The sequence below is a fragment of the Microtus pennsylvanicus genome, chromosome 1, assembly GCF_037038515.1.
Source record: "Microtus pennsylvanicus isolate mMicPen1 chromosome 1, mMicPen1.hap1, whole genome shotgun sequence".
Lineage (NCBI taxonomy): Eukaryota > Metazoa > Chordata > Mammalia > Rodentia > Cricetidae > Microtus > Microtus pennsylvanicus.
The window spans coordinates 174,823,375-174,841,960 of NC_134579.1; the positions used below are offsets into that span (position 1 = coordinate 174,823,375).

Consider the following 18,586-nt stretch of genomic DNA (forward strand, 5'->3'; position numbering starts at 1 on the left):
GGAGTTAAAGGCTTGCAACACAATGGCTGGCAGGCAATAGCAAAGAGCTAAAAAAAAATAGGAATAAGAAAATAAAAACTACAAGATGAGGTGTAAGAGGGTTAAATGGTCAATGTGGTCAAAGAATGAAACCCAGGTTTCCATTTAGTTCAGCAGTGGTGAAGCATGCTGAGAAAAGGAAACTAAGAGAGGGGAAATAAAGGGAAGTCAGAAATAAATTTCATTGTGGGTATACTGACTTTAAGTCTAGAGAAACGAGTGAGTAGGTTAGCTACGGACAGATCCTGTGCAGGGATGTGGTTTGGAGAGTTATCTAGGTCAAAGTACAGACTTGGAGATGATATTATGGGAGAGAGCGTGTTGAGGGTGCACAGGCTGCATAAAGGCAGAACTGCTCAGATGCAGCAGCCACAACAGGAAAGACACACCCACAATAAAAGGCCAACACTGCTCAGGGCAGCACAACAAACAGAAAAGGCTCACGTCAGACTGTGGAGTCCTAAAGCCACCAGAGGATCTAGGAAGGGGGCATTGCAAAGACAGGAAAGTATAAATTAAATTTAAGAGATAAAGTGTTACTGTAACTTTTCTGTGAATTATTTCAACAAAGTGGCCTAACTAGCTGGCAGTTCAACTAATATGCCACCAATAAGTAACCAACATGACAACATTGACATTACCCCTTTGATTGTAAAGAGAGGGAAAAAGTCAATGGCAGCTAAAAAGAAAATCAGACCAGGGACAGTATTGTGTGTGTGGAAGACTTATTTTATGTATGTATATGTGTGTTTTATTGCCTCTGTGGGGGCAGAATAGATTGGATCCTGTGGAGTAGGAATTGTAGGCGGTTGTAAGCTGCCCAGTGTGGCTGCTGGGCATTGAACTCTGGTCCTTTGCAAGAGCAACAAGTTCTTAACTACTGAGCCATCTCTCCAGCCCTGTTTTTGTTTTGTTTGACACGAGGTCTCATACTTGTTCATCTGGGTATACATTTTTTTGATTTATTTATTTTACGGCTTTTTTATGTGTATGGGTGTTTTGCCTGTATGTAGGTATGTGTCTCATGCCTAGTGTCCTCAGAGGCCAGAAGAGGGTATCAGATCCTCTGGAGCTAGAGTAAGAGCTGGTTCCAAGCTACCATGTGGGTGCTGGAAATCAAACCCAGGTACTTTGAAAAAGCAACACACTCTTAACCTCAGAGCCAACACTCCAGCCCTGTTTAATAAACTCTTTAAAAGAAGAAATAATATGAATCTGGCATCTGAGTTCTTGCTGTCAGTCTTGATCGAGGTCTACCAAATTCAAAGTCTCTGTGAGAATGTTTGATACATCTTTAGATGGGTTTTACCATTTCAAGCTCAACATTTCCCTTCCCTTCTTCCTCTTGCATCCCACATCACCATCTGACCTTATAGAACCTTATAACTCATCTTTCACCAGTGGTTTCAAATAAATTGCTACTTCTTTCCCAGCTTGAGAACACATAGTGGCCTTCTTTCTAATTCCTGTTACAGATACTGGCTGCTCTTAAGATTATCTGCCATCTTGTATCAGAATTGTCTTCCTAATGAAGGATTTTGAGCCGATTGTTACCCAGCCAGACACTGTGAGAGCCATCAAGCAGGATAAAGACTCAACTCTTTAGCAAGGAGTCCCATACTGGGGCATTGACTCATTTCTGACCTAACTCCCCATGCTGGAGAAGATTCCTGTGCAATGACGAAATGGATGTATTCTGTGCATTCTTTGATTACCTAACTGACATTCATTTATATTTTAGGGTATTATATAATACCATATCCCTTACTTAGCCTTCTAAACCCTGCCTTCATCTAGGTGGGTGTTAATAAGTACTCTATATTGTCACAATTCTCTGTAAACAATACAAAGGAAGAATCTTCATAGTGATTGGAGATATCTGTCTTTCCATGGAATTTGAGAGCCTGGAGACTAGAAATGATCCATTGTAACTTCTTGTGCCTTTGTATTTAGTGTATTACTGGATATATACTCACTACCCAAAGGCTTGTTCAACTTCAGTAGACTAAAAGTATCACAATGCTTGAAAAAGTGGCTTGAGAATAGTAGGGAATGGAAAAAGGCTATTGTCTTATCCATTGGCTTCAAATTGCCTAAGAGGAAGACTGGTCAAGATAAAGGCTGACGGGAGTAATAGAAAACAAAGGGAGATTAATACCAACAGCTTTATTTATTTATTATTTATTATGTTATAGGTAGTTATGCAGGAAGATAGCAAAACTATACAAGATATATTTGCTTGGAAAGTTAACACACAACTTACAGCAAAGACTAGAAACTTCTCCTTGGGGATCATGGCATGCCCTAAAAACTCTAATTCATATACTTGAACTTCTTTTCTGACGCAAAGTTTTAGGCACATTCATAGCATTTTCTCTGCCTATGCCAAACACTTGTGCCAGACAATGGTTGCTGTTGGGACAGGCTGCAGCTTTGTCATTATGGCTTAGATTAGTTACTGCAGTATCATGGTTAGTGGTGTTCAGAGATACATGACTCAAGGCAAGATTGTTGGCACTGTGAGATGAATAATTGTAAACCATCTGGAGGAAGGCTGATTTGGTGTTAGTCTTTTGCTTGTAAAGAATAACGTAGCACTTGGGGAAGAACGTACAGCAGAGAATCCCATAGTTGGATATCAGAATAACTATAATCTCCACAGCAGGCAAATACTTGCCAAATGTGGTAGCATAGACAGGGATGAATATGATCCAAGCTATGAAGTAAATCAGCATGCCAAAAGTCAGGAACTTAGCTTCATTGTAATTCTCAGGAAGTTTCCTCCCTTTGAATGCAAACACGAAGCAAAGGAAGGCCAGGACTGAGATGTAGCCCAGCATGGTGCCAAAGGCCAGGACAGAGCCCTCCTCACATTCCAGGATAATGACTCTAGGCAAGGAGATGTTCTCCTCTACAACAGGTGCTGCCAAGACTAGCCAGAGAGTGCAAATGACCACTTGAATGCCTGTGCAGGTGAGGACAATGGGGACTGGCCTATAGAGGCACTTCAGGAAGGTCTTCAGCTTGGGATCAAAGCTGAACGCTAGCAAAATTTTCAGGGACTTCATCAAAATGCAGGAGACACAGAGAGTAAAACTCACACCAAACAGTGTCTGCCTGGTCTTACAGGCAAAATCTTGGGGTTCGCCAATAAAAAAGCCTGTGCTGGCAAAGTTCAGGGTATGGCAGGTGAGCATCACGTAGCAGACCGCTAATCCCCCAGATGATTTCACAACTGGTGTGTTCAGGTTTCTTGTAAATATTATGCCAATAGCCAGAACAAAGGCGATTCCTAGTAGGGAGAGGGCGATGAGGAGGAGAGCCAAGGAGTCATTCCAGTCCAGATACTCCACTTCCTTCTCGAAGCACACAGTGCTCCTTACTGGGGCCCAGTGGGTTTCATTGTTGCATAAAAGGCAATGATCCATATCTAGCAGGGAGAGGAGAACAATTACATCGCAGACATTTAAAATAGGTGAATGTCTACACTAATATATATATATATCTCACAGGAGAGGTCAAATTGGTTCCTTATTCAAATAAAACCTACACAGAACCCAAAAAATAGAGGAAGGTAAATGGAAGCAAAGAGGAAGATGGGAAAGTAATAGAGAAGTCAAAAGGCCAACTGGGCTGTGCTTCTTCAGGAAATCTATATACTCCAGAGAGATGCGAATCTCTCATGAACTTCCTATTATTAGTGGCAGTTTAGAGACCTTGTTAAGAACGTGATTTAGGGATTAGACATAGTTCAAGCCATTTCCTCCCTCTACACCTGTTATTCTCAAAATCATGTCCAAGCTAACTGAATTGTGTAAGACTATTTTTCGAATCTTTCTGTCTCAAGGATAAGAATAGAAATAAAATAAATAAAAATAGAGGCAGGAGGTGTAGCTCAGTCGTAGAGCATAGGCCTAGAGAGAGGTTAGGGATGTAGCTCAGAGGTGGAGCATGGGCCTAGAGAGAGGTTGGGGGTGTAGCTCAGTGGTAGAGCATGGGCCTAGAGAGAGGTTGGGAGTGTAGCTCAGAGGTGGAGCATGGGCCTAGAGAGAGGTTGGGGGTGTAGCTCAGAGGTGGAGCATGGGCCTAGAGAGAGGTTGGGGGTGTAGCTCAGTGGTGGAGCATGGGCCTAGAGAGAGGTTGAGGGTGTAGCTCAGTGGTAGAGAGTGGGCCTAGAATACACAAAGCCCAATGTTTGATACCCAGAATGGAAAAGAAAGAACTGTAAAACAAAAGATAAAGCTAGGGTTGATATTCAGAAAAGTCAGCCCAAGAGAACCAATTCAGAGGCGTCACTGTCAGTGGGAAGTGGCTGTGGTCACCTGTCTGGTTGCTATAGTGATTCTCGGGGCAGCTCACACAGTCATAGCAACACATGTGTTGGCTTCCTGTGGCTTTCTTCATTTGACCAGGGCTGCATTCCTTGGAGCATTTAGATAGAATTTGCTACAGTACAAGAAAGAAAGAAAAAAATCTAAATAATTAAAAAAGAAAATTATCCTAGCTATTCCTCATTTAAACATTTGCTAAGTAGCATTTTTGGTCTTTTTCATAGCATTCCTATCTTAAGGAACAGGAACGAACTTAAAATATTATAGGACATTTTGGATGAAAAAACTATGGATGTTTCATAATTTTTTTTTTTGGAACAGGATTCCTGACTGGGACAGAACTCACTCTGTAGAACAGGTTAGCCTTGAACTCAGAGAGATTCACCCAGCTCTGCCTCCAGAGTCCTGGGTTTAGAAGCATGCACCCCCATGCCTATTGACATTTGTGGCTTCTATAAGAAAACCTTTCAAAGAACTCCCAGCAGAGGAAAAGGCACATATTTGTAAAGCTGAAAAATGAAATGAAGCTCTGGGAATTTCTGATTCTATGCTGAAGGAAGAATTCTGCAAGAAAAATAAGACTTCTGTATTTTTTAAAAAAGATTTTGAAGTTTTATGTGCATGAACCTCCCCTCCCCCAGTTTGTGTGTGTGTGTGTGTGTGTGTGTGTGTGTGTGTGTGTGTGTGTAATCTCCCTCGTAGTTACAGGCAGTTGTAAGTCACTGATGTGGGTTTTAGGGTGACAGCAAACAAGATAAGAAATAAACAAAATAGAGAAAATGAGAGATGGTGACAACTGGGGAGAAAATAAAACAAAAACAGGGAAGTGAAGAGAGACAGAGCGCTGACGATGTTTCCACTCTCCTGACCACTCTCCCTCTTTTTTAAATCTCCTCCCCTCTTTTTTTCTTAATCCTTCCTTTCTTTCTTCTTTCTTTTGTGGATTCAACACAGTGTTAAACACGTTCTTTTCATCTGTACTAGTTTATAAGCTTAGATGTGCTTTTTTCACTGTGAACCCAGGCTCATGATTCCCCTGTCTCTGCTTCTCAAGTGCTGGGATGATAGGCACTCCCCATCATGCCTGATTCAGGAGTGACAATGTAATGTAGACTGGAGCTGGTGCACAGTCCTTCCATCAAGAAAAAGGAAGGCATATATAAGAGAGAAAGAGAACTGTGGAGTGGCAGGGGAATGGAAATTAAGGGGAAGATAGAAAGAGAGAAGGTATTGAGAAGAGAAAAATGCTAGATAGAGGCAGGAGAGGGAGCACTTAAAGACACCCACCAGCCCTTACCTGGAAGGAAATACAATGCTGTGGGAGAGCTCTGAGCAGACCACTGCATTTTCCAGGATGGTGCCTTAAGAACAGACTAAAGGGGTGTGAGTGTAGGTGGAGCAGTTACAAAGCTTGCACTCCGACCTCGGTGAGCAGTGGCTGTACCTTGCAGTGCAGTGGTACGACCAGGGGGTTAAAACAGTCATCAGACTCATTTTGGAAGTTAGACTTTGAGTGGGTCCGCAGTATGACAAGTATGTGATGTGGCAGACCTGGGACAAGCATCCCGTCATGGCGTCTCATGAGCAACAGAGAAAGGAGGGTTGTCATTCTCTGAGATGTAGGAAAGAATACCAAGAATTCTGTTTTGGAGACAGTCAGTGAAAAAAAAAAATTATCAGATAGATATCTGTGTAGAAATTCCAGTTAGGCAGTCATGACTTATTTGACCTAAAAGATAAAAATCAAGAACTCACTAGAATCCTACAAAATGACATTGTTTAAAGACAGGAGCCTGATAAGGTCACTAAACAGACAACAAAGAGCAGGGTTGAGCCTGTACACCCCAGTGTTTAGGGGTATTAGAAAGATAAGGACCTAACAAAGGAGACAGAAACAGTGGTTAGAGACACAGGGGGAAATCAAGAGAGTGTGGAGTCTAGGAAGCAAATAAGGCCAATGGTATGGAGAAAAGAATATTTGACTATTAAATAAATTATAATATTCAGATTTAGTACAAGTGAGCTAGACAAACAATTTTGATAGCATTATAGGCAGCTTAAAAGAGAATGGAAGGAATTGGGGCTGCTGAAATAGTGATAATAGGTTCTGCTTCAAAGAGAAGTAGAGGCTTGGGCAACAAATGAAGGAAGATGTGGAAAATCGGCACAGCTGCTGCCTTTTGAATACAGGAGAAATAAAACGTTTATATCACCATGTGGACAGTGCAGAAGAGAGAATCGTAGAGGATGCAGGAGAATGTGCAGTTGGCAGAGCAAGTCCTTAGACAGGTGAAGAGACTGGGGTGCACAAGTCAAGTGGAGGTGCTGCCTTTGGGCACAGGCACAGCTGTCCATTCAAGGGACTATATGGAATTTAGAAGCACAGGTACCAATGTGCTATGGGACCCAATGCAGTTCTTTTTTCCTAGTGTTTGGGTAGAACAGAAAGAAAGCACGATCAACTGAAAGTGATGGGGTAAAGTCAGAGAAAAGTATAAAGTGGCCAGCTAGCAAGAGACAACGTCACCGGGAAATAGTCGGACTGATTGCCCAGCAGCACAAGGTCAACTGGACACTGGGGCTCCTAAATTTAATGCAAATTCAATGAACAAGGTTTGTCTTTCCACCTCTCCCGCCCCAAGATCATTTACTTAGGGGATGAGTATATAGTTGACTACATACGGAGTTGAATTTGGACACTATTGAGAAATGGGAACACTGAAGAGAGAGGCGTGAGGAAACCGAGGACATGGGTAAGAGTGTTATGCTGGCTGGACATGGAATTTAGGGGCGGAAAGTGTTCCGCGAACAGTGGGACAATCACTGGAAGCCCTGTTGGAGACCAGGACTTCTCCAGGTGATATGCTAGTTGACTTAAATTTGGCAAAGCACCCTACGACAAAATCACCTTAAGTTTCCTGAATTCGCGCTTTGCTTCTTGACTTGTGATGATGAAGACGTCGTGCTGCAGGTCATATTCTGCCATCTTTGTGATGGTCATGAGGCCACCTATCTCCTTCCAGAGAACCACGTCATACCCAGTATTTAAATCCCCGTGGGCATCGAAATGAAACGAGTTCCTTCCATCAGAGAATGTCACATTTTTCAACACATCAAGTAGCTGTGGAAGGTAAAAATGAGTGAACATTGAACAGGTTTTTGGTACACCCTTTATCCCAGGGATGACATTGCATGCATCCTCAGGAATATTATTTAAACTGAGAAGAAAGGAAAGAAAATTTTCCATCACCGTTTAGGCAGGCTTAACAAAGAATTTTCGTGTCGTCACCGGGAGTTCTAGATTTGATCTCTGTAGAAGTTTTTCTTATGTGAAATTGTAAAAGCAGGCTAGTTTTTTAAGAGTTGGTGACTTTTCTAGCCTATGAAACTGAAATCTGAGTACCTGCATGTGGCCATGTGGCAGACTTTCAGGATGGGTTCTTTGTAGCAGGTGGGGGCTTTTGACTCCTTCCGTGATTGCTAGCACAATGTTGATGGCAAAATACACCTTCTCATCTTGCCTCTGATGGTTCGTAAGCATACTTCAATGATCAGCACTCAACCAAGTGACCTCTAAATTCTATTTCCAACTTAAGTTACAAAGTGATTTCTTTTCAATGATAAAGAGCTTCATTTCAATAATCAAAACAGCTTCAATGTACTCACTGCCGCCTGTGCACTGCTTTAAAGTGTGCTCCTTTCCTAAGCAGTGCTTCCGGGTCAGCCTCAATCACTGGTTTAGGAAGCATATCCCTTTTTAGTCTTGTATTTAAATTGTTATTTCCACCTGGTCCCCTTCCTTGTATCTAATTTTATGCAAATATCCGATACAGGTATGTTCTATAAATAACAATAGCATTGCATAATAGCCATGCACAACTTATGCTTTCTCTAGCAGGAAAGAAGACAGAGGAAAGTAATAGTGCAACCCTTACTTAGGAAATATGGTAGAACATTGACTTTGGGTTAAGGTAAATTTCGAACCTCAACCCTCAGTATTTAAATTATAAAGTGCTATTTTGCATCAGTTACTTTTTCCCCAATGGAGACTTAACTTGGAGTTCATATCACAAAATTTAGAGACTGAGAATTGCATTTCTGTGCTAGGATTCACCCCTGTATGCTGAGATTCTCTTTTGAAGACCACAGGCCGGGGCCCACACTAGTTATCATTATGTAGTTCTCTTTAGCTTCATTTCCTAAGTACCCTGATGCCAACCTAGAGTACAATAGAAAAAGTAGCCTCACATCTTTGTCCTAGAGCCCAAACCATACCTTTTTCTTTAGTCATATTTTCTGTGGCATAACAAAAACACGCAGCCCACCAAGATTGACAGTTTAACTACTAGCCCTATGAGTAGCCATGGTGGATCCCTTAATTCCGAGTTCTCCTTCCCTGACCTCCACAACTTGGCTCCAAGTATACCCCCTCTTTCACTCACTTAGGATAGAGCATACAACATAAGTTCTGTGGATTTCCTCAGATACTGTAAAGATAAAAAGAACTCCATCTCCAGCTTCAACTCTCAGAAGCACAGACTTGAGATCAGTAGCTACTATTAGCTGAAGGTCACATACTCTCCCAACTTTCAGACTATATGAAGCCACCATTGCATACTTCCACGTCTCCTAAGTTCTTGCAATACAGCATCTCCAAAATAGAAGGTTGATATTTTCCCCCACCAGACCTCTATATTTCTCCATGTTTCCATTTTTAACACACAGCATTAACTACCCTGATTGGGAATCGTTGGTAACATCTTTGTTGTGTTTTCTTTCTTTTTTTTTTAAACATCTGATCTATTCTAAATGCTCTCCAACCATTTTCTCTAATATTCATATCAGTCAAAATGCTATTTCTACAGTGGAAAATAGATCATCACTCTGCCACCTAAGAAGTATTTAATTGGCCCCCCTTTTGATATCTACAGTCCAAACTCTAGACATTCTTTGCCGATTCCCTATATCAGCAGCTGGCGTGTCACCTGGTATGTTGCTAACAAGACAAGTTTTCCAGTTCCAAAGCAATTCAATTGTAAGTCACATTTTTGAGATGTCCTTTCCGGCAAAGTCTCTCGGTAAGTACCCCACACGAATCCCTTGTCTCATTTGTTCCCAGCTTCCCTTTGAGACTCCAGTCCTGTGATGTTGTTCCTGCTCCCCAAAGAAGCCAGGCTTCGGAGAATGTTCTTGAAGTTTCTAACGCTGAGCTTGCTCTCAATTGTGTGCTGTGGTGCCATCTCATGTGTTATGAGATGTTGCGGTGTGTACTCCTAAGTAATGTTCAACTCCTTAATCATCTGAGTGTATACCACACAGACTGCCATAAGAGAGGATTCTGTTTTCCTCCCCAGGGTACCTTCAGCATTTAGCACAATGCCTGGAGCACTGAGGCAGCTAACAAATACTTCCTAAGCACATGTGAGGTGTAGCTGGTAGACATTTTCTCATCTCAGATGTACTACGCATTACTTTACATAGGATCAAATGGGAAAACCAGTCAAAACCAAACCATTAGCTTCAACTTGAAGAAGCTTTGCTCACATACACCCGAAGAACGTTAAAAATCCGCTAAAGTAAAATAAAGGTGACTGTGTGCTGTCCCCGGACACTGCTCTCACCAAACACAGACCCAAAGCAGCGTCCTAACTGCACTGTAATCTAAGTTTAGTTGGATCTAAAACCACTCATGAGTATTAGGGCGTTTTGCTAGGGGGTGAAGAAATTAGGAATGTATCCTTGATTAAGGATCCTAAATGTTAATGTTTTGTTTTGAAATTTAATGTCTCTTAAAGATTTTCTGCATAAAAAGGCCATTGATCGGAGGACTTGTTGTCCAAACCTGGCTCTGATGATTGTGTGATTTACTTGCATCTCACCCTGTCTCCTCTTTTCCAGTCTGTTTCTCTATTAACAGGCTTTCAGGGGTGTGAAATACATACCACATGGTGACCTGGCTCAAGGGCTGAGAATGCATCACGAAGAGTGGCCTCAGACACCTAGTGTTTAAATAAACTACTATGATTCTATTTACTCAAGTCGTTTCTTCGAAATGTGTGAGACATATTTCTAATTTAAAATACATTCCCAGATCTTTGACAGAAAAAATAAATAGCTCTCTCAGTTTCAGTTTCTTTCCTCTTACAAGCTCCTTTCTCATCTTCCTATGGTATTCAGTAGGTTCAGCTGCTCATCTCCATGCTCTCTTCCAGTCTCTCACTCCTAAATTTCAGCTCGGTCATGTCAGTATAACATTCTACTTCTTACATCAAAAAAGCGCATTTCCATAGTACACTAGGTGAACGCATTGGAATGTTTAGAGAATGCCATAGGGAATGTCATATGGGGAAGGAGAGTGATCTAAACAAAGACAAAGTTTGCTTTCCCCCAGTATTTTATGAGAGTTTTATAGTACTAAGGAAGTACTACAAAGAGATGTTCAAAAATTATTGGAAATATATTATTTAGAAGAATTTTAATGAAGACACTAATCATTTGCATCTTTATTAGAGTTTTGGCTTTCTATTTATAAAGCAAAAAGTCCCTGAAAACGATCAATACCTGCCTCACAACATGTATAATGATTGATTATGCATATATTAAAAATAGATATAAGTACAATTTAAAAAAAGAGCAATTTCAACTATATAGTGCAAGGGTTGAGAATGCAGTTCTGGGGTTCAGAATACTCACTGAACCCCACAGCAAAACAAAACAAAACTGACGACAACAACAAAGTAAGAACAAACAAGCAAAACACATGGAAATTACTCATCTAAATGAGGAAGCAGTTTACTTCAGTCGCTGGTGCTCATGTTGTAGGTGATTAAGACATAAGCAATAGTGACTGGGAGGGAGCTCCTGGCAGCACATGCTTAGCTTGCACAGGGCCACTGTTTGAATTCTAAGCAATAACAATAAAAGTTATGACAAAAATACAAATAACAGTCTATAAGGTGCTTATAACAACCCAACTGTCTTTCTTATTCTACTCTGCCTTCTGTTCACTTATAACTCTGAATGACATATATGTTGTATTATGGTATGTATCAATACCTGGTCTGAATGACATATATGTTGTATTATGGTATGTATCAATCCCTGGTCTGAATGACATATATGTTGTATTATGGTACTGTATCAATACCTGTTCGAAGTCTAGCTTTGAATTCATATGATTGAGAAGTTTGATTCTCACAAGTTAATATTATTATTAAAAGAAGCATTGTACTTACATACTTTGCTCAAGGTCATTAAAAAAACAACAATATGATTTGTCACTAACTACAGTCATAATAAACTTTAAGTCTTTCCAAAGTAATCCAAGAAAAGAAAGGAAAAAAATTGCTGTATGCACACTTGGTGTCCCATTTAAACATAGATTTTCATATCTTAAATCTAACAACATTTCCATGTAGAAGACTCAGAAGACTGAATAGATGGCTCAGTGATTAAGAGCACTCTTTTAGATGACTTGGGTTCTATTCTCAGCACCCTAATGGTGGCTCACAACTGTCTATAACTCCAATTCCAGGGATTCAACACTCTCTTATGACTTTAGCAGGCATGGCTTGCACACAGTGCACATACACACGTACATGCAGGCAAAACACTCACACAAATAAAACAAAAATACAATTCTTCACACACACACATACACACACACACACACAGCCCTACAGACAGCATACTTCTTATGATAGTAAGAGCATTTACTAGAGAGTGATTCTCAACTTTCCAATTGCTGCAGCCATTTAATACAGTTCCTCATGTTGTGGTGATCCACAACCATAAAATTATTTTTGTTACTTCTTTATAACTATAATTTTGCTACTGTTATAAATCATAGTGCAAATATCTGTGTTTTTTGATTGTCTTAGGCAACCCCTGTGAAAGAGTCATTGGACCCTACCCTCAGTAGATCACCACACACAGGTTGAGAACTGCTGAACTAGAGGATAGGATTATAAAGTACCTGCTGCACAATAGGGGGATGTCATGTTTATTTATGATGCTTTTTGACTATAGCTTCCTCATGTACACAATGAGCATCCCTAATCCAAAATGCTGCAAATCTGAGTTTTTGGGCACCAACTTGATAGTATAAGTGAAAAATTCTACACTCGACTTCACTGGCACAATATAGCTATGCTAAAAATATTGTATAAGACCACCTTCAAGTTATATGAACAAGGCAAATATAAGCAAAGATTAATTTTATGTAAAGACTTTGTCCTATACCTAAGCTATTGAATCTCAACATGTATATTACTGAGCATAAAAGATGAGGGAAACACTATTATATTTAACAATAGCCAAATAATCTGCTAGTTCATGTAGTCTAATACTTACGGGCAAAAATAGGTAAACAACATAATACATATGAAGTATTGAAAAAAAATCATATATCTGAGGAGGAAGATAATACTACTAACAGAATCTCTGCAGAAAATTAAACAGAACTTTGGGGCTTAGGGAAAGAAGTGACAATAAAATATAACTATCATCAAGAACAAAAAATTATATTAGCAATACACATTATAAAATGACAGTTTTTACTTTCAGAAGTTATAAGTTAAGAGGTTACTGTGGATCTTTGTAAAATAAATCAAGAGGGGAAACGGGGAAATGACAGTAGGCCAGCAGGCTAGGATTTGTGAATTAGTACCTCCCATGGTTGAAAGGCGTTGGGTTTCTGGCAGTCTCTAGCTTGGCACAGATCCCGGATGGCATGGCCAAGGGCAAACACTGCAAGCTCAATGCTGTGAATGAGTCCTGGCTCAGTATAATGCCACAGGAAGTCGTTTCTCATGAAGAACTGGTTTTCAAGGGTCTTGGTAGTGTCATGGGTCAAAGCAGTTTGAGAATAGTTGGAAATGCATTGAGTCAAGTCACCATCTTTGACGTGCTTACAGGCAGAAAAAAGCATGGCAAATTCATGTAGGGGTTTGTTATTGTCATTGGGATACCTATGCAGAGTCTGAAGAAAAGAATGGAAAGAAGACATATTGCCTCTTCTGAATGTAAACCCCATCACTTTACCAAGCTTCTTGATATTAGGAATGGTGATAATCTTGGTAGCGGTTGACCAGTTATCGCTAGCAATCCAGATCTTATTTATTTTCCTTTCAATGGCTTTAGTGAAGAGATTAAAAACATGGAATTTCCTCAGAAACACCACAATGACATTAACCCGGGCTTCTGCAATGATCTTCTCCAGCGTCTGATTGATCCTGACTTCAATGGTACTGTCTGAGAGGAAGGCCGGCAGCACCTCCTTGAAGGCAATGCACACGTTGTTTGCAGCAGCCTGAATTGCAAAAGTGTTGAGAGCTAGTCTTCCATAGTCATCATCTGTTGTGATGAGGCCAATCCAGTTCCATCCAGATTGCTGAATCAGGTGAGCCATTGCTTTAGTTTGGTAGAAGTCACTGGGTACTGTCCGTAAAAATGAAGGAAAGCGGATTTTGTCACTCAGGATTTCGGCAGTGGATTCATAACTCACCTGGAAGTGCACAGAATCTTTGAGTTATGGTGGTGGAGCACAGGAGCTGGTGGTAGTAAGCTCATCGCCCTTTGATTTCTATTATTCTTCCTAAATCCTCTCTCTATAAGAAGATCAACCTATGTCAGCACCCAAGGATATTTAGTTATATTGCTTTATTTGAACCTGGCTGAGGTTACTATGGAAACAGAGCAGGTGAAGCCCTCAGAGACAGGTGTCTTTTCTAAATCAACGTTTTAAAAAGTTGTCAGAAATTAGCTTTTGACTCTTGCAAAAGTGACTCCCTAGCTAGTTCCTAGGTTTCCGCGATCTTTTTATGGGAACAAATGTAATCAAAGCCAACATATGGAAGGAAGGAGAACAAAGATGTACCTGTGGCATGAGCTGTAAGTTCAGCATCCTTGAGACAGCCATGGATATTTCCGAATAGCCAGCACCTATGACAGCTTTCACCCTTGGCATGTAACTAGAATAGTCACACTGGAAGGTCACGGTTTCTCTAGAGCAGTTGAATTTAGAGAGAAACCTCAGAGTTGCTGCCACCGCTGCTGTGACTTCGGTGCATGTGTCATAGATTTCATAGCCTAGTTTGACTCCGGGTAACAGTGTCGAGTTATTGATCACCTCGATGCTGTGTACCATAGCCAGAGCTTGAAGAAACGCTGATATTTCAAAGCTGTGGAGAAACAAGCAGTTTCTGAAACAAACCATGACCATTCTATTGATATGGGGATAGCATCCCTCATCCACACCTCTGTCCTCTGATGGATAGGTTTTGGATGAATCCAACTAATTTCATGAAAAATGTGAACTTTATTTGAAACCAAATTTTCCCTTCCCCTCCCTTTTGATAATAATTTTAATAGAATGTTTTCTATTTATTTGTTAACAATTTTATAAATGTAATCAATGAATCTTTCAAAGATACATTTACCTTTTTTTTTATTGATTTTTGTTGAGCTTTGCATTTTTCTCTGCTCCCCTCGCTGTCTCTCCTGTCCCCTTCAACCCTCTGCCAAGGTCCCGATGTTTCTAATTTACTCAGGAGATCTTGTCTTTTTCTACTACCCATGTAGATTAGATCTATGTATGTCTCTCTTAGGGTCCTCATTGTTGTCTAGGTTCTCTGGGATTTTTAATTAAAATATAATGGCATCATTTCCTCCCTCCAATACCTACTAGCTACCTTCACTCAACCTATTTCCTCCCAATTCTAGCTGGCAGTCTCTTTTTCTTTGATTATTATTGTTACGTGCATACATATGTATGCACACACACAAATATACATATAAAAGACCTGATGAATTCATTTTTGTTGTGTGTATATGGTTTCAAGGCTGATCACTCTGTATTGGATAACCAATAAGGAGACTCATTCCTGGGAGAGGGTATTTCTCCTTCTCCCAGCAGTGGTTAGTTGCCTGTAGTGCTTTGAGTAATGCACCTTGATCATAGATAGCCACTTCCAACTCCTTCCTCCAACTCCCCCAGTGAAAATAATTTCAAAGGAAACCTTTAAAAGGGACAATGTCATAAACACAAGTTTTGTAAGTAGAGTCTACAGCACAGCCTTTAGTATTTTCTTGACAAATATGATTGTGTTGGACATTTTAATAAGCTGTGATATCTGGTGTGTTGTGTCTCATTCCTGTAGGCAGTTACATGTCAGCATGTTATTGCTGTCAATGCATATGCTTCTTAGACTTAAATCCTATCTTTTAATGTTCTGGTTTTAATCTGTGGATAATGGAAATCAGATAAACAGACTTTTATGAATTTAAATTTTTCTTTTTAAAAATATTTCTTTTCTTGAGATTATAATATAATTATATAATTTCATCCTTCTCTTTCTTTTATCCAAACCCTCCCATATATGTTATCTCCTTGTTCTCTTTCAAATATGTGACCTTCTATTCATTAATTGCTGTTGCATTCACATATATTTTTAAATACATGAATCAGACTTTTAAGAATTACTGTTGTCTGTCAAAAGACACATCTGTTTCAGAGAACATTTCTTGCACGCATTTTGCTTTGGGAGTATTTCAGAGATCTCAGTAATTTAGTCCTGATTCACTGCTATCTCATTCCCTACTGTACACAAACACTGTAATTATAACCTCATATAAAATGAAAGGTTAATGGATGGTTTCTAAGTGGATGAAGGGAAACTTCCGGGTTTTGATTCCAAATTTTGCTTACAATTCATTAACTTATAATTACTTGAAAATTATCATTGTCACTATAGGATAAAATATAGAAAATCATTGTTAAAATTTTTATTAAAGATGAGAGAAATGATTAATATATTACTTCATAATTAAACCATACTGTATTTTCATAGTCCCTTACATGTAAACTCAATGACCTTTGTGTCCCCGGTGCTCAGAAAAGGGACCAAATAACACTAACCCCTGGCTCAGCATTGAGTAAGATGCATTTCCCTTGAGGAATGACAAGAAAGTCAAACACTAATTTATTTGTGAATTTTTTTTCTTCTAGATGTTTGTTAGATCAAATGTTTTATCTTTATCATTGGTTATTGACTTAAAACTTTGGACTTCAACTCGTTGGGTACCAATTCTGTGCACTGAACATCTTCACTTTTTATTTTGTACTGTTTCAGCTAATCACTGGTTAGAGTAATGTTAACTCAAACGGGGATGAAAGACCAAAGGGATCTTGGTATGATACAGGAAACACGTGTGATCCAAAAGCATCTTATAGGGTTTATAAATCATTATTTGATAAGGAAAAAAACTGGAGATTGGATATGATGATACATTTTTCAAGGCACAACACTCCGGAAGTCAAGGCAAAAAGGATCAAGAACTGAGGCTGGCCTAAAATATACAATGAGCTCCTGTCTCAAGGCAAAACAAACAAAACAAAACAGAAAAGTAAAACAGAAAAGGAATTTAAGGTTACCTCAAATTGTGATCAGAATTTTAAGAGGCACAGGCAAGCTTCAGGGTCACAACGTCACACCATTTGAAGCTGATGCTGTCTGTGTCCTTAAAGGTGTCTGGCCTCACTTTTTCCAGACAGGAATTGCAAGTCAGTTTCTCAAAAACTGTGTTCTAAAACTGAAATTTAGCTAAAACATATTGTTTTTCTTCAAACAAAATCCATTTGTAAAGTCCCCCCCCCCTCCAGTTTCAGTTTCTTGTAGGACACCGTGCCAAGAATTAACACTGCATGTAGCAATGTGTTCGGTAAAAAGGAGAAAAAGCATTCTGATCCCAGGATGGTCATAACTTATTAGCAAAGGATTAGATTATCCTATTTTTGGTCGTGAGCCTAGCTTTTAACGGTGGAGCCATCTTGCCAGCCTAGGATTAGATTATTCTAGAGTGAAATGAATACGGCGCTGATGAAATGTGAGCATTAAAACCTGAAATGTGAACTTTGAAAAAAGACATAAAACCGTAAGCCTATCCTTATAATTCTGAAGTACCTGCTGTGGGTGACAGACACATGAGCATGGTGTGCTTGCTGTAGGGCAGGACAGATTACAACATCCTTACAAGTGGCTTCCGAGGTTTTTCAAAAGGCATAGTTAAAAAAAAATACATTACTGTAAAGCATTCTCAACCCCCGTGTTTGGAAGTTGGTTACACAAACAGGGGTGATGAATATATTTTAAGGACCACAAAACTACCCAGATGCAAATTCAAAAGAAACTCATGCTCTATTAAAAAAAAAGTTATCACAAGTAAACCATCTGCATGTCTTAGTCTTACAGCTCAATCTTGAATTCTAACTCTTTAATTCTTTTTATTTTTTATTTAAGTTTTACTCACCCAACACATTTCTGGATTTGTGGTCGCCTGGGATGGTCATCTGAGGACAGCATTTTTTCATGAATGGCAAATAAACCCCCAATCATGATTTGTCCAGGAGAAGTGATAGCCACAAAGTCATCCGGGGTGTGGCAAGACTGGGAGGTATCGAGAATAATCACGAAGCAGGTAATTACTATAATTAATAGTTCCATTCTTCTGTTTCATTTGCTCAGCCCATGAGAATTATTAGGAACCATTCAGTTCACAGATAACAATGACAAGATTCTCATTTCCCCTAAATGCTTTGGAAGCATAGGACATCAAGGGCCAGAAATGCTCAGTATTCAGATTCTTGATGATAGTGAAAACAGTTCGCTCACTGACAAGAACACGTCAGACTCTAACAGTCTCTGGTGTTGAGCCAAGTGACAGTGCACAGGTGAGAGCTAGGTGAGAGCTGATAGAATTATAAACACAGGGACATGCTGACAGAATTGCAAAAACAGGTCTTTGGGGTATTGTATCCTTTTACTCCAAAGGGATGTCAAAGGCTTCGCATCCTGTAGGCCTTTCTTTTGAAAAAGGTTGTAAAAGCTTTTGGAAGAAGCAGAATAGGGAAAAATTCTTCTGCTTATAAAATGTGCAGTTCTCTATATATGTTCCAAAGATGTTGCTTTCAATAAAAATAAATAAAAGTGTAGTTATCAGCTATTTAGAAAAAAAATCCCGCTTTTATTTCTCCTAAAAACCTCGACATAAAAAAGGAAATTCAGTTGATTTAGGCTTTTATTACTTCTGTGTTACATAGTAGTAAGTAAGCATAAATGGGTTTTATTCTGCTGGGCAAAACTAAAAACAAGAAGGAATCTGTCAGAGAGAAAGGAAAGATCTATCTCTGATAACTGTCATTTACCTCACTATTTATT

At 39.6% G+C, this 18,586-nt stretch overlaps 1 protein-coding gene across 3 annotated transcripts; it reads right to left on the reverse strand.

Annotated features, from left to right (window-relative positions):
- Positions 1-2,257: 2,257 nt before the first annotated feature.
- Gprc6a (G protein-coupled receptor class C group 6 member A) lies at positions 2,258-17,872 on the reverse strand. 3 transcript variants are annotated; one of them, XM_075959237.1, is made up of 6 exons: positions 17,679-17,872; positions 14,248-14,551; positions 13,564-13,875; positions 7,279-7,491; positions 4,362-4,485; positions 2,258-3,469 (listed from the first exon to the last, which is right to left on the reverse strand). In XM_075959237.1, the coding sequence occupies exons 1-6, from the start codon at positions 17,870-17,872 to the stop codon at positions 2,358-2,360; spliced, it is 2,259 nt and encodes a 752-aa protein (XP_075815352.1). In that variant the 3' UTR covers positions 2,258-2,357. The 3 variants fall into 3 exon arrangements, with proteins under 3 accessions (XP_075815352.1, XP_075815350.1, XP_075815351.1); XM_075959235.1 differs by having other exon boundaries at positions 13,039-13,875; XM_075959236.1 differs by lacking the exon at positions 7,279-7,491 and having other exon boundaries at positions 13,039-13,875.
- Positions 17,873-18,586: the final 714 nt, after the last annotated feature.